General features: G+C 42.3%; 1 protein-coding gene across 8 annotated transcripts in view; it reads right to left on the bottom strand.

The window, feature by feature from the left end:
• DACH2 (dachshund family transcription factor 2) overlaps positions 1–17085 on the bottom strand; it is a 284122-nt gene that overhangs the window by 165204 nt on the left and 101833 nt on the right. For all 8 annotated transcript variants that reach the window (XM_039331668.1, XM_039331694.1, XM_039331709.1 and 5 more), the window contains exon 2: positions 3090–3205. In XM_039331668.1, the coding sequence (XP_039187602.1) occupies positions 3090–3205 (116 nt within the window). The remainder of the gene's footprint in view (positions 1–3089; positions 3206–17085) is intronic.

The raw sequence follows: 17085 nt of genomic DNA on the forward strand, positions 1-17085 counted from the left end.
CTTTGGACATTAAAATACTTTGCTGCAGATTTGTCTTCGAAAATAACCTTCACGTGCTTTAAGCAGGAGGGAAGCAAAACAAGAACTTTCTGCACAGCTATAATTGGGCTCAGGTAATCCTTGACTTATGACCAGTTGCTTAGCAACCACTCCAAAGTTGTGACGGACCTAATCTTGGGGCTACTTACAACCCAGATTCAAAGTTCTGACAATCACCTCCTCCCCCAGTCATGTGACTGAACAGCCAGCACTGGGAAATACAGTCACACCTATGACTGTTTGCAGTGACCCGCATTCATGAGGATTTTTTAGCCAAAAACAATTGACTTCCAGTTTTTAGCAAAAAAAACCAACCAAACAAACATACCCATAGTAAACCACCAGTTCATTTAATGACTTCAGCATTCACTTAACAACTGTAGTGATTGGCTTAACGACCGCTACAAAGAAGGTCATACAATTGGGTCAGTCATACAACAATCGTATGACCGTCACGGCTTAGTGACTGTAATGGGCAGTCTCCTTTAGAGTCATAAGCTGAGGACCTGTTATAGGAGTGTTCTGTATCTCTGCCTCTGTGAGAGAAGCGGAGGGAGAAAGGGAACAAGAGATGGGATGAGTGACATCTTCTAACAGCCCTGTGAAGGTGCTTTACAAAAATCAACGCTGCTCTTTTCTAGATGTGTTTACAAGGGTGTTTAAAGATTAATCGTTGACATGCAAACACTGGCCGTGGTTTTGTTTGTTTTGTTTTTTTCATTTGTTTGGGGGAAACCTTAATGTTAACTATGATGTCTCCCACAGTGAAGTGTCGAAGCTTTGAAGGTGAAGACAGCATGGCAAAGAAACATGCTTTATTCCGCTTCCTATTTCATCTGCATGCCAAGGGAAAAAAAACTTGCCTTGGCAGAACTGCTGAATGTCAGGCTATGGTTGATGGCTCAGTCTAGAGTTGTGCGGTCTCCGCTGTTGTTTGTTTTAGTATTGCAAGGGTTGCAGCGAGAGGGACAAAATGCGTATTATCTGCATCTTGAAATACTGTATGTGTGGACGTCTCAATATGTGATTAGAGTTGTGGAGCAGGATTCATAACCAGCCATCATAAGTTATCATTATTTCCCTTGGCCTTCCTCATCTGCTTTTGACAGCGGACAGCCAGGCATGGAATAATTCAAAACAGCATGTATTTCTCTATCTGTCTGTCTGTCTGTCTGTCTGTCTGTCTCTTCCTTCCTTCCTTCCTTCCTTCCTTCCTTCCTTCCTTCCTTCCTTCCTTTTCGTTTCCTTTCTCCTTTCTTCCTGCCATCCTTTCCTTCCTCCCTCCCTCCCTCCCTCCCTCCCTTCCATTCCTCCTCTTCCTCAGCTTACAACCATTTCTTTAGTGACCATTCAAAGTTACAACAGCACTGAAAAAAGTTACCTATATCCGGTCCTCATACTTACAAGTGCCACAACTTTCCTACAGTCTCATGAACAAAATCCAGGCATTCAGTGATCAGTTTTTTCTTAAAAACCTCCAGTGATGAAGCACCCACAATGTCCGAAGGCCAGCTGTTCCACTAGTTAATTGTCCTCACCGTTAGAAAGTTTCTCTTTAATTCCAGGTTGCTTCTCTCCTTGATTGGTTTCCATCCATTGTTCTTTGTCTTGCCGTCTGATGCTTTGGAAAATAAGATGACCTCCTCTTCTTTGTGGCAGCCCTTCAAATATTGCAATACTGCTATCATGTCACCCTATAGTCCTTCTTTTCTCCAGACTAGCCATACCCAATTCCTGCAACCGTTCTTGGTCTACCATTAGACCAAAAGCACCAAAAGGCAAGACAAGAAACCATGGTTGGAAACTAACCAAGGAGAGAAGCAACCTAGACCTAAGGAGAAATTTCCTAACAGTGAGAGCAATCAACCAATGGAACAGCTTGCCTTCAGAAGCGGTGGGTGCTCCATCACTGGAGGCTTTCAAAAAGAGCCTGGACAACCATTTGTCTGAAATGATACAGGGTCTCCTGCTAGAGCAGGGGATTGAACTAGAAGACTTCTCAATTCCCTTCCAACTTGATTATTCTATGTTTTATGTTCTAACTGAAAGATGATAACCAGGCATGAGTAGAAAGCACAGAGCATCTGATGGCCGACCCTATACTTCCAAAGGGATCATTAATGCACAGCAGAGGACCCCGCCCCACTGCTAAACAAGCAAGCAAGTAAGAAGATTGTGCTGCTTTCCACTTCATATATCGAAGTTAGCTAAGCCAGCTTTGATACATGAAATGGGAAGCATCACGATTTTCTTCCCTGTGCAAGTAGCAATGTTCGGTGAATTGGTCCTGCTGACTGCGTTGCTGCCCTCCTCCACCACCTCAAACACCACCTCAAACTCCAAATCACAGAAAAGGTCTACCACCGTGTTTCTCAACCTTGACCATTTTAAGGCATGTGGGCTTCAACTCCCAGAATTCCACAGCCAGCAATGCTGACTGTGGAATTCTGGGAGTTGAAGTCCACATGCCTTAAAATGGTCAAGGTTGAGAAACACTGGACTACCAAGATAGACAACCCTTTGCAATCTATACTGCCCAGCTTCTTATGCTCTTTATCACATTGCACTCCTGAAGCCAAACACCATTAACGTTCCCCGTGAGTAGGAAGCCACCCTTCTTCTTCTTCTCCTCATGATCCCTTCTGAGTTCGGAAGAAAACAAAGGAGAGATATTTTTGTCCCCCTTCCCCCTGGATACCAGGTTCTTGAAAGAGGACCCTTAGCCGTCCTTCCACAGCTCTGAGATCAACCTTTCCCCATATCATATGACCAAGCATCTAATGGCACTTTCCCTTTAAGGAAATTACGATTAATGAAGAACTAAATTGCAAATCCATTAGGTTTTAGTCAGCTCAGCAACGCCACGTGGGGTGAGGGGTGGGGGGGGCGGGTTGGAGAGAGGTTTCATGAATGCTTAAGAAATCCAATAATGTAACCTCTGGTAAAGCTTGAAAAAGCCCTGAAGGACAAGGCAGTTAGATCAATATTAGTTTATTTCAACTGCTGCACAGTACGAAGCAGGGAGCGAAGCATCCAAAGGATTTTATTACCTGTTGGAGAGATAAGCCCTGGCGATAAGAGGCCCGGCACTCCGTGGGGAAGCAGGCGCGTGTTCTCTTGTATCGCAACCCCCAGAGAGCGCTTGGGGGGTCTCCCTGGTCGTGAACTGTTGAAACAAAAGTGAAAATAAACTTTAAGTGCTCTTTTGTCAAAAGGATTTGCATCAGAAATGTACTTTACATCGATTTTTTTTTTTTTTTTTTTGATGCCCTGACCAGCCGGGTCCTTGGTGACTGAATTTTAACTCTTTCTGAACACCAAAGTGACCAGCCCATCCTCCATTACAAGTTGTTGTTGTTGTTAGTTGCGACGTCATGTCCGACCCATCGCAACCCCATGGACAACGTTCCTCCAGGCCTTCCTGTCCTCTACCATCTTCTGGAGTCCATTTAAGTTCACACCTACTGCTTCAGTGACTCCATCCAGCCATCTTATTCTCTGTCGTCCCCTTCTTCTATTGCCTTCCATCTTTCGCAGCATTAGGCTCTTCTCCAGTGAGTCCTTCCTTCTCATTCGGTGGCCAAAGTATTTGAGTTTCAACTTCAGGATCTGGCCTTCTAAAGAGCAATCAGGGTTGATCTCCTCTAGGACTGACCGGTTCGATTGCCTTGCAGTCCAGGAGACTTCTATATAGACATCTACTATTGATTTACCTTGCTTAGTATCAGAAGCAGCAATCTGCAAGTTACCGTGGCATTCTTAAGGTTTTGTTAATGTAGGAGAGAACCAGGCTGAGCCCGAGGGAGGAGGCAAGAGCGTCATTAGTTTGGCAACCCTTTGCACCCACGAGAGATCTAAATCCCATCTATCTTGAATTCCATTGACTCTTATCTACCACCAATTTGTCCTGACCATTGGTAGTTCAGATTCTTCTTTCGGGATAGCACGGAATAAACTTGTACTCATTTGAACAACCCCGAGTTCTGGGGCCTGACAGTTAAAGGGCGTGAAGAAAAATGTACAGGACATTCCCGCTGAGCAAATAGAAGAATCAATTATTTCCCTGCTCCTGATGGTTTGAGGCTACTTTTCTGCTCAGGGGTTCCTGATGGGGTAGCTTACTTTTTATTTATTTGTTTTTTACATTTATATGCTGCCCATCTCACTCTGGAAAGTATCTCTGGGAAGCTTACAAGTAAAATCACAAGTATAAAAAAATATTAACAACATTAGATACAGAACTAGAAAACCAAAGGCAGGATTATTTTGAGTCTTCTGACAACCTGTGAGGGGGGCAGTCAACCCCTCTTTACTCTGGAGAGTCCTACGCAATACAAAACAGCATAGTGTGATATAAAATTTGTTGCACAGATCAATACCTTTCACCTCACCTTGGTTTCCAGCCAGAAGAGACCTGATCTTATGCAAGGCCTCAAATCAATTGTTTTTCACTTTTACGCAAGTCCACATTCAAACATGTTCCCCAATGAATAAGAGCCTCACTGGATAGAATTTGCAGTGGTCATCCCAACTCTGGAGAATTGTGCCTCCCCAAAATGAATATTATTTTGATGCTCACCTTCTACAAGGTTACTTTACAAACACCCAAGCCATTCATAATGTTAGATTTTTTTTAAAGCTTTTAATTAAAATTTGCTTCCTGCAACTTAAATCCATTATGCCATGTTCAGTAATCTTGGATACGAAGGAACAGACCCTGTGTCCTTCCTTCCTTCCTTCTTCCCTCCCTCCCTCTTCTCTTTCCTTCTACCCCCTCCTTCCTTCTTTCCTTCCTTCCTTCCTCCCTCCCTCCCTCTCCTTCTTTCCTCCTTCCTTCCTTCCTCTCCTCCCTCCTTCCTTCTTTCCTCTCCTCCCCTCTCCTTCCCTCCTTCCTTCCTTCCTTCCTTCCTTCCTCCCTCCTCTCCTTCCTTCTACCCTCTCCTTCCTTCCTTCCTTCCTCCCTCTCCTTCCTTCCTTCCTCTCCTCCCTTCTTCCTTCCTTCCTTCCTTCTTCCCTCTCCTTCCTTCCTTCCTTCCTTGAAGAAGGCAATGGGAAAGAACTTTTGTATTCTTCTCAAGATAGCAGTACCAATAGCACTTAGACTTCAGAGTTGTTTCTACATCATCACCAGGAGCTAAACTTTACTTCAAGTAGTCCTCGATTTAGAACCATTCGTTTAGTGACTGTTCAGAGTTACAACAGCACTGAAAAGAGTGATGCGTGACCACTGCAGCCTCCTCATAGCCCCCTGGTCAAAATTCAGACACTTGGCAACCGGCATGTATTTATGACAGTTGCAGTGCCCTGGGGTCATTTTGCACTTTGCAAGCAAAGTCAGCGGGGAAGCCAGATTCACTTAACAACCACACTACTATCCTAACAACTGAGTGATCCACCTAACAACGGTGGCAAAAAAGGTTGTAAAATGGAGCAAAATTCATTTAACCACTGTCTTACTTAACAATTCTGGGTTCGATTGTGGTTACAAGTTAAGGACCACCTGTAAAGGGTATTTTTACCATTTTATATTTAATATATTAGCTAATTATCAGAACATCTACTACAAAAAACACAGGTCTCTATATATGTGGCTGCAATGACCCACAATTGTCAAAGGAAGTAGGCCTGCTTCCAGTTGGAGAGACAAGCAAGCAACTAAATTTCATTTTTAACGTGTGTCATTGTGCCCATAGTAAAAAAAATCTATCTATCTATCTATCTATCTATCTATCTATCTATCTATCTATCTATCTATCTCTGTCCATTTATCCATCCATCCATCCATCCACCCACCCACCTACCTAAAATCCATAATTCTGTGGAGGATGAATTTTTATTATTCGTTTTCCTAGGCGGAAGTTTCAGCTCAAGGCCTCATGAGCTAATGAGGTTTTGGCTCACGGCTGCACTAAGTGAGGTTGTGTTGACTGGAAGAACATTTTCAGCACTGTCAGGTTGAAAACACAATATAAACCTCTGCATTCTCTGAAAAACACTCCAGGAAAACTTACTGGAAAACCCATCAGTTCTTCTGAGGAAACGTTATATCCTTTCTCTTTTTTGCGTCAACAACTTTGCCACAATATTTGCTCTTCCTGCTACACAACAGCGCTCGCTGACAAATTTATTTTGAGATGTGTCTATTGTGGTCGGTGTCAGTCAATTTCTAACACTTAGACGTGAAACTGGATACTCTTGGTGCATTTTCCGCTGCAGTTTTATTTATGATTGGAAATCAACAAACAGTCAGAAGAAGTGACAACTGAAGGGAGACTGAAAATCCTGATTTGCCTAAACTAGCAACTACAGCTAACCCTGCAGAGATAGCAACTACTTCTACCTCTGTGGCAGATGGAGAAAGTACCACTTAGTCCAGTGGTTCTCAACCTTTCTAATGCTGCGACCTCATAATACAGTGCCCCATGTTGTGGTGACCCCTAACCACTTATACATCACCGGGTACCAGGGGCGTGGCCAAAGAAAAGGGGGAAAAATGGCAGACAGCCTTGTTTGGCGACCCCCGTGAAATGGTCGTTCAACCCCAAATGGGGTCCCGACCCACAGGTTGAGAACCATTGACTTAGTCCAACAACTCTAAATCATAGTCTGTTGACTTGATGCAGCCATCAGCAAGCACAAGATCTGAAACCCCGGCTAGGCTGCCTTTATACAAATAGTCCTCAGCTTGTGACAGAAATTGGGATCAGAATTTCTGCCACTAAAGTGACATGGTAGTAATGCATGACATCATGTGATCATATCACTTAGCTATGGTAATTCCAGCAGGCTCCAGGTTGCCTTCTTTAAAGCAAGAACTATGCCATCATTAAATAAGGAGCTCCGGTGATTGAGACTTCTGATTTCTGCCAGCTTCCCCATTGATTCTGCTTGTGGAATGTCACCGTGGCTTGCTGAAAAGTCATAGTCATGTGCCAGTTGCCCAGTGCCCCAAGCACAATCACGTGACTATGGGATGCTGTGATACCTAAACTAAAAAAGACTAAGAACTAAAAGAACCCCTATAAGTATGTACCATTTGTACTGCCCCATCCTAACTTGGAACAGCTGTGGAATAAATAAACCCAAAACTACCTGAATAAAGAAGCTCAAAATACAGTTCAGTACTATAACTGCACAAACTGAGATTTGGCATGTAAAAAAAATTGAGCAATGACACAAAGATCTTCCATACACAAGGCAAAAATGAACGGCGTTTTGACCATGGCAACATTTAGATGCAACTTGTATCCGGACCCCAACCTCCCTCGCTATGGGTGCACTCCCAAATTTACTAGAATCAGATGTGAATTTGCATACTAATCAAGACAAATAAACATGTGGTGATTTAACTAGGAAACAGTCTGATGACAATTTAATCGGTACAGGTTACAAGGTCCATCTCAACCGCATCCTGTTGCAGTGAAAATATTGATTGTGTTACTGATTTGAGGACCGCCTTATTTTGCTGGGCACAAATAACCATTTAATTGCTTTTTAATTGAATGGTGATTGCTCATGAGCAAATTATTAAGAGGGTTTTTTTTTGCTTAATTACTCGATTACTTATGCTCAGCCAATATTATTTTTATTGGAAATAGGGAGATAATAAACTCACCTCCAAAGCAAAGCAAACATATAGATCATTTTCCAGCAACACAAAAGACCAGTGTTGTTTTGTGTTTCTTTGTTCACAATCCATATCTTCCTGTGATGCTATTAGACTAGCTGATCCAATATCTGCAGGTTTGTCTGGCTAATTTTTAGGTATGGACACCACAAAAACATTAGCTTAACATATCAGGATGTGCTAAACTTCCAAGTCAAGGCATGAGACTAAAGGAGCAAAATATCAACCCACGTGTCATGATGCTATTACGCAAAATATATATGTGCATCGTTTATACTGAGTATCAGGTTTCAGGCACTAGCTGGCAGGCTTTGTCCTACTGGGGACCTGTGTAAAATTTCTGATGCATCAAATGTTGTTCACGCCACAGCTCCATCAATGGACTTACATTTCAAGAATCATTACAGGCTTGTAAACACTGTTTCTTGGTTCATACCTCATGATAAGATATCATTTTGGGTAGGCTAGCTTTGCATGCTTTGAATAAAGCTATCATGGCTTGTCAACTAATAATTACAATGTCTAAACCCAGCCAACCGAGGCTTAGTTTAAAAGAAAAATAGAAATGATTACATCAAAGGAAGCTTAGTAGGATTCATCAAGCCAACCACAATCTACCTTAGGAACTTCTGAATCAGAGCAAGAGACCCACCCATCTTTCTGCCTGTGGATAAACCAATGATAGCACTAATTGTGAAAGAAAGACTATACAAGTTTACCCATTACAGTTGTCCGATGGCTTCATGAGACTTGAAGAATTATTACAATTTCCAGAACAGAACAACACCTGACCTGACTGCCCTTAGAAATCCAACCTATTGCAACATATTTATGGTTAAATATATCACTATTGTGCACACATTCCAGATCATGAAGCACCCTATTTGATCAGACTGAATGGGGTATAGAAATATTTGAAGTTTTAATGTCTAGGGAGATTCTCAATCATCCAGCTCATGATGTCCCAAAGATGCTTTTTCCAAAAGGCAACTGGACTTACTTGTGTGGGTTTTTTTTTCTTTGAAAACCTTTCGCTTCTCATCCAAGAAGCTTCTTCAATTAGTTCGGTGAAAACTTAGGAACTACAATTCGATGTATCAATAGCCTTCTAGTGATGCTATGAAGCGGATTTTTTCCCCCAGCTTTTTCCTTTTTTAACTGAGAACTTTAAGATAAGAATAAGAGCCTCTTGAAGCCTGCCTTTATTCCCTCCAAGGGCAACATGGAAATTCAACCTTTATTTACTAAATTTTATTGGTGTGAGCTGGTGCTTCTCTAGGTGACAAGGGGCCACAGAGTATAGACTGCTTATTCTGGACTAAGGCTCCACTAAATATTTTAGGAAAACTCAAGGAGAATATTTAGCTGCTGTTACTTTTCAGGGATTAATATTCTTCGGCTAACAGAACTTGACACTATCACTCTATGGACTTTTTAAATCTCTTTTTACACTCACCTAATTCCATGATCATTAATCACGTTTTGGAGGAATATCCACTGGTTCTGAGCTCCTGTTGTACAAATCAGTGCTACTCACTGGTCCCGTTTCTTTCATCTGAGTAACAGGGGGGAATTATTCCGCCTCTCACATACATTTGTAATGCCGGAAATCCTCAGGGATTTTTGAACAGCAGGAGCCCAATTTTAGGAACTACAGCCCAAAGAAGAAGGATCTAAACCAGGGGTTCTCAACCTTGGCAACTTTAAGACTTGTGGACTTTAACTTGAAGTCCACACATCTTAAAGTTGCCAAGGTTGAGAACCCCTGATCTAAACTCTGCATCCCAAGATGAACAGCAACTGGGAGTTCATGTCTTGTGTGGTTCACAACTGGTTTGAGTCAGACCTTGCACTAAATCAGGGGTATTCAAACTTAGCAACTGTAAGACCTGTGGACTTCAACTCCCACAATTCCATGGTTGACTGGGGAATTCTGGGAATTGATATCCACAGGTCTTAAAGATGCCATGTTTGGATACCCCTGTACAGGTAGTCCTTGACTCATGACCACAATTGCGCCCAAAATTTCTGTTGCAAAATGAGACATTGGTTAAGTGAATTTTGCCCCATTTTACGACTTTTCTTGCCACAGCTGTTAAGTGAGTCACTGCAGCTGTTAAGTGAGTCACACAGTTGCTAAGTGAATATGGCTTCTCCACTGACATTGTTTGTCAGAAGGTCACAAAAGGTGATCACATGACCCCGGGGACACTGCAACCGTCGTAAATATGAGTCAGTTGCCAAGGGTCTGAATTTTGATCAGGTGACCACGCAGATGCTGCAACGCTTGTTAAGTGTGTAAAATGGTCATAAGTCATTTTTTTCCCCAGTGCTGTTGCAACTCTGAATGGTCACTAAATAAACTGTTGTTAAGTCGAGGAGTACCTGTATTAAACAAAAGCCAAACAAAAATTACACCAGGGGAATCAATCCACGGGTTGAGAACCTCTAGATGGGATCACAATTCAACTACACTGCAGACTTTGTTCCCCACTTCCTGTGCAAATGTACTACTGTAGCACCACAAAGTCCAACAATTATTACAAATAAGTGATATATTTATTTCTTGTCCAAAACCATCATCCCACTGAAATCATTTGTTTTACTCATGGCGTGCTGCGGGTTACACACCTTTTACTTACAGTAACATTTTAGATAGCGGTAGTATCTCAACTGGAGAAGGGCCTAATGCTGGGAAAGATTGAGGGCAAGAGAAGAAGGGGACGACAGAGAATGAGGTGGCTGGATGGAGTCACTGAAGCAGTAGGTGTGAACTTAAATGGACTCCAGAAGATGGTAGAGGACAGGAAGATCTGGAGGAATGTTGTCCATGGGGTCGCGATGGGTCGGACACGACTTTGCAATTAACAACAACAACAAGTATCTCAACATTGGAGAATATCTGCCTTGAGTTTAGTGCAAGCACCCTAAAAGTTTGCTAAACTCCGCAAATTGGATGAAGAAGAGATTCCTGTTGGAAGCTGAAAGTACAGTGGGATTTTTTTCTTCTTCAGCAAAACAGATCATTTTTAAAATTATTTTTAAAAATTCAACACAGGGAAAAATATGAATGCTCTTTTTGGAAAGTCTTCCATTGCTTTGTGGCATCAAAACAATGACTCTCCTTCTCCCCCCCCCCAAAAAAAAATGTGGGCTTTGGACCACATATTTCCTAACTGTTAAACTCTGAGTGACCTTCTGGGTGTTGAGGAAGACAAAGAAATTTTGACCTGCTTGCAACTTAATGCTGTCTCCCTCTTCATGTTGGCAAACTGATCACTTGTCTAACTATTGAAAGACATTGTATTCCTTCCCAGATCAAAGGAAACAACAGGCTAATTCGGGGGGGAGGGGGGGAGAGGCAGCCATGCAAAATGGACAATTAACATTAATCATAGGTGAAATTGTTTAAGCAGTTAACTAGAACCTGATCACCATGGCAACTCTCATAAAAACAACTCATTTTGCACCAATGCACCAATTCTTTCCATGTAACACTGCATGGGAACTCCAAGCCATTTGCGTTCTTCTAGATCAAATGGTAGATAGATGGTTGGGATGGAAGAAACACCCTTGATGTAATTGCCTGACACTGAACTGAATGCAAGACAAGCTTTACTCTATGTATTAAAGTCAGGCTCTACTCTATAAACAGAGGCGTAGAAGCAAAAATCACGTGAAGTATTAGTACTGCTTTATAAAGCCTTAGTAAGGCCACACCTGGAATTCTGCATCCAGTTTTCGTCACCACTTTACAAAAAAGAATGTTGTAACTTTGGAAAAAGGGCAAAAAAGGGCAACTAAGATGATTAAAGGCCTGAAGACTAAAACATGTAAAGAACGGTTGCAGGATCTGGGTTTGGCTAGTCTAGAGAAAAGAAGGACTAGGGAAGACATGATAGGAGTATGCCAGTATTTGAGAAGCTGTCCCAAAGAGGAGGGGGTCAGTTTATTTTCCAAAGCACCAGAGGGCAGGACAAGAAACAATGGATGAAAACTAATCAAGGAGAGAAGCAAACTGGAATTAAGGAGTAACTTCCTAACAGAGAGGACAATTAACCAGTGGAACAGCTTGCCTCCAGAAGTTGTGGGTGCTTCATCATTGGAGGTTTTTAAGAGACTGGATAGTTACTTGTCTGAAATGCTATAGGATCTCCTGCTTGAGCAGAGGGCTTGACTAGAAGACCTCCAAGGACCCTTCCAACACTGTTTTCTGATTCTGATTTTTAGAACTGATTCAGGATTGGAGCCTCCCAATCTTATTTGTCACAATAATTTTATTTGTCACTATTACGTTCAGGTGCCCACCAGGATGGGAAGGGCAGGACATTTTGCAGGGCCCATTGATTAGGAATCGTTATCTAGGGGGACCATGAAAAGGGACCTTCTCAGTGGTGGCCCCTACAGATCCCATGGATGAGGGATTATCATCAAGGACTCTGAAAACAAATTGGCCAAAATAGACATCTCTTTCCCAGGGAAAGAACATTTCCGGAAGATTGCAGCTCCACATGGGTGCAAACGTTTCGTGAAGCACAGACGTGTTTCCTGAGGGAAGAATAGAAACTGCAGCATGTATTTCTTAATGGGGATCATTTGTCCTCAACTCACCTTTCCTTCTACTACTCTCTGAGTGACATCAGCAGCCTTTTTACTGTCTTCTTTAGCAGCTACTTAAAATCCATTAGGACAAGGGCAGACCACGTTTTTGTTTCCATTTTAACACCAGGCAAATCCAGCTGGTGAAAGGACAACCACAGACAACCAATCAAGGGTTGCTGAGAATCTTATTCCTGGTAGCAGAATAATAAAGATGGAAGGGTGAGGGGAAAAAAACTTATGAATCTCAGTAACGATGTCTCTCATTTTGGGAGAGCAGGCTGGAATCTTCTCTGATAGACTGACTATCAAGATATTGATAGTCCCAAAGGTGCTCTTTCAAGAGGCAAGCGGACTTCCTTGTTTTTCTTTGAAGATGTTTCGCTTTTGATCCAAGAAGCTTCTTCAGCTCTGACTGGATGACTGTCCAGTCAGAGCTGAAGAAGCTTCTTGGATGAGAAGCGAAACATCTTCAAAGAAAAATAAGAAAGTCCAGTTGTCTGTTGGAAAAGCACCTTTGGGACAACCATGACCTGGATGACTGAGACTCTCCATAGACAAGATATTGATATTTAGCCAAATAACAAATAGAAATTTTATTTGAAGATGTTTTGCTTACATTTGTTGCATCATTGGATCTGGGTTCTTGAGGGTGGGAGATGTCTATGTAGGACCCCTCTGGGCTCAACCTTCCTTTGGGCATGAAAAGCTCACTGGATTAATATATTGTAAGGGAAACATGAGATATGTCAACTCCTGTTCTGTCCAAAAGAAATAAATACATTTGGTTGGCAAAGGAAAAAAGTTTTTTTTTTTAATAATGGATACATGGGCAACCCCTCCATCACATGCCTTTAGCATAATTTGAGGGAAGCCTGCAGGAGAGATGAGAAGAAAGAAGAGATAAATGCAATGGTATCCAACTGCCTGGTCCTAGTCTACAAGGAAGATGGGAAATCTGAACTTCCTATAAAATACTGAACCATAATACATAACACTTTCTATGAACTGCTGAATATTGGCTGTGGGAATGGGGTCTAGTCCAACCTAATCCTTGGGGTTGCTCAAAAAGGCACTGCTCAAATCAAGAAGCTGATTTGATCATGAGAATATGAAAGAGTCTAGCACAGAGGTCCCCAACCTGGTTTCGTGAAGAGAGGTTTTTCTGCAGACTTGAGAGGGTGTGGTTTCATATACTGCCTACATCCCATGGATGAGGCTTTGTTTGTTTGTGTGGACCGGTTGCTGGCACGCCACGGACCGGGGGTTGGGGACCTCTGATCTAGCACATGTCGGCAACATCTAAAATGTGTCAAGTAAAAATGAATGAACCCGGCGAACAATCTAAGAACTTGAGCCATTCAATTTAAGCAAGAGAGGTAACTGGTAATCTAACAAAGATCATGATACAGCGGACTGATTGGAATATATTACACCTCTTATATTGTTGGTGGAAAAAAGCCTACTTGCAAGAAAGATTTTATTTTTTTGCAGAGGCAGCTGATAGAATAAGCAATTTAAAGGTTGGCTACTCAACTGACGGAAGCCCTGGCTGTGAAACTATTTTATACCTCATTTACTTGACCTATTTGCCTATTTAAATAACGTGTCTTTCTCTTGTTCTTTATTTGCACTGCCCATTTATTTATACTTCTTTATTACAGAGGAGCATAATCAAAGCGTTCTGGAATGAAATCTCTTGGGTTCAATTATCAGCCTTCCCAAAGTGATAGCCTCTGAAGTGTTGAGACTTTCAAGACCCAGAAGTCTCACTTGGTTTTTGATCAGGCTGAAAAGTTGAAACCCCAAGACTAGGTTGGTTAAATAAAGTTGGAACAGTCTCTGTATTCATGAGAGAAAGGGGCTTGCAAGGAAGAACATGGAGCCGGGGGAATATAGAGAGTTTTAGAGTCTACAGAGAAATGTCTGTGGAGATTCTCAATCATCCAGGTCATGTCCCAAAGATGCTTTTCCAAGAGGCAACTAGACTTGTGTTTTTTTTCCCCTCGAAGATGTTTCACTTCTCCTCCAAGAAGGAAAGAGTACTAACGACCAGATGACTGCAAGGATATAAACCCTCCCATCCCCCACCATTCAATCAGAATTTAAGAAGCTTTTTGGATGAGAAGTGAATTATCTTCAAGAAAAAAACAAGGGAAGTCCAGTTGCCTCTTGGGAAAACACCTTTGGGTCAGAGAAGGGAATAATTTGTGTAACTTGCAGCATAACTGCCAAGTGTCAAACTTCAGCCTTGCCTAGAACCATGATGGCGAACCTATGGCACGGGTGCCACAGGCGGCACTCAGAGCCCTCTCTGTGGGCACGTGCGCCATCGCCCCAGTCCTAGGCCTTCAGCTGGGTTTTTATAAAACCTTTTCGCTTTAGGCCTCCGCCGCTGTGTGCAAAAAAAAAAAAAAGATTCAATCAATCAATCAATTTCAACTTCTTGCAGGAAAAGAAAAGAACTTGCAAAGTTGGAATTGATTGATTGAACTTTTTAGTCCCCCCCAGTCTGCCATTACCACTGCAGCCACGCCCACCCAATGGGCCATACCCACCCAATAGGCCATGCCCACCTGGCACCCGATGATATATAAGTGGGTTTTGGGTTGCAGTTTGGGCACTCGGTCTCTAAAAGGTTCGCCATCACTGGCCTAGAACTAAAGATGTGATTATTTCCTAAGAAAAGAGGCAGGACTGATTAGAAGCATCTGAGCTTTGAGACAACATAATTTCAACTTCTCAGGAAGGAATTGTATATTTGGCTAGTCCTTCTCAGAGACAGAAACAGAGGCATCTTCAGAATGACAAAGGCAGAACTGCGTTGTAAAGTCCATCGTGAGACACACATAAGAAAGAGACAAAGTGTGCATCTCAATGGCACAACAGTTCCATTTAAAACCAACTTCAAACTAACAAAAGCACACATGGAACATAAAATCCAAGTTCAATATTCAAACATATTCTAATCTAACTTAACATATAATCATAAACCTCTTAAGAGACAAAAAACACACATTTTATAATGCAATGAGCTTTCACACACACACAAGAAAGTTAATTATTTATGAGGCTATCCGGAAGGAAGGAAGGAAGGAAGGAAGGAAGGAAGGAAGGAAGGAAGGAAGGAAGGAAGGAAGGAAGGAAGGAAGGGGGAGGGAAGGATGGGGAGAGGAAGGAAGGAAGGAAGGACTTTCATACACAGATACATAGTAGTAGTAGTAGTAATATTTACTGTATGTGTGCATTTTTGTTTGGTTTCTTTTAACACCCTTCCCTTTTCTTTTAGATTGCAAGCCTATTAAAACCCTTTTAAAAAAAAATCTGTATACAATACTTAGCAAATTTTAGATACTTTACCCAAACAAAAACAAAAGGCAGCCCTAAGTAAATGGGATTAGCAGAAAGCTGCTCTTTCTTTTCTTCAACCGAAGAGGCATAAAATACCCGTTTCCATTAGAGTCAGCTGGTTAAGCTTTACAAGCACAAATATTTACTGTGCTTTGCAGGACAAGAAAATAATGAAAACCATCCTTGAATCCCATTTTAAAATATAGAAAGGAGGCTGGGAGCCTGATTTATAAATGGGAAATAGGTGTGCACGGTTTCTCCTCCTGTATTTTTTATGTTTCTATTAGGCTTCTATCTGCCTTCTATTATTGCCCTTCTTAGAGGGAAAAAAATAATAATAATTTCTGTGTCACTTGCTCACACTGGATGCATTCATTTTCTTTAGACTTTTTCGGGGCTTATTGATTTCCTGCCCCTGCCAGGACTTGTGTTTCTCCACTCAGTGGGCCAGCCATTAAAATAAAGGTTGTTAAAAACTAACAGCGCACAGATGTGGCAGTGGGTGCACCGGTATTACGGTTACACACAATCAAACAAACACAAACAAACTTGTGGCACAGTCTGGTTACTCAACTGTAAAATGGATAAGGAAGCGTCAGGTCATACAGGGTAGTCCTTGACTTATAGCCACAACTGAGCCCCGAAATTTCTGTTGCTAAATGAGACATTGGTCCAGTGAGTTTTGCCCCATTTTTACGATCTTTCTCATCACAGCTGCTAAGTGAATCCCTGCAGTTGTTAACTTAGGGAGAGAACCTGGCTCCTCCACTGATTTTGCTTGTCAGACGGTCGTAAGTGGGGATCACATGATCCCAGGACACTGCGACCCTCATAAAGATGAGTCAGTTGCCCACCGTCTGAATTTTGTTCACAGGACTGTGGGAATGCTGCAAGTCGTTAAGTGTGAAAAATAGTCATGTCACTTTTTTTCCAAAGCTGTTGTGACTTTGAACGGTCACTAAACGAACGGTTGTTCAGTTGAGGACCCACCTGTATTCCACTGTTCTCCTTGGAAGCATTTTTATCCAATCGCAGGTGATCTTCGACCTATAGCCGTGGTGGCGAACCTGTGGCACGCAGAGCCCTCTCTGTGGGCACGCGTGGCGTCGCCCCAGTCCTAGGCCTTCAGCTGGGTTTTATAAAACCTTTTCGCTTTAGGCCTCCGTGTGCAAAAAAAAAAAAAAGTTCAATCAATCAATTTCAACTTCTCGCGGGGAAAAAAGAAGATCTCGCAAAGTTGGAATTGATTGATTGAACTTTTTAGCCCCACTCAGTCTGCTGTTACCACCAAAGCCACGCCTACCCAATGGACCATGCCCAGCCAGTGGGCCACACCCAGCCACACCTACCCATTGGGCCACGCTCACCCAGCACCCAACAATACATAAGTGGGTTTGAGGTTGCAGTTTGGGCACTTGGTCTCTAATGACTATAGGGCAGTGTTCCTCAACCTTGACAATTTTAAGGCA

Source organism: Crotalus tigris, unplaced genomic scaffold, assembly GCF_016545835.1.
Source record: "Crotalus tigris isolate CLP2741 ecotype Arizona unplaced genomic scaffold, ASM1654583v1 scf7180000017622.5263843, whole genome shotgun sequence".
Lineage (NCBI taxonomy): Eukaryota > Metazoa > Chordata > Lepidosauria > Squamata > Viperidae > Crotalus > Crotalus tigris.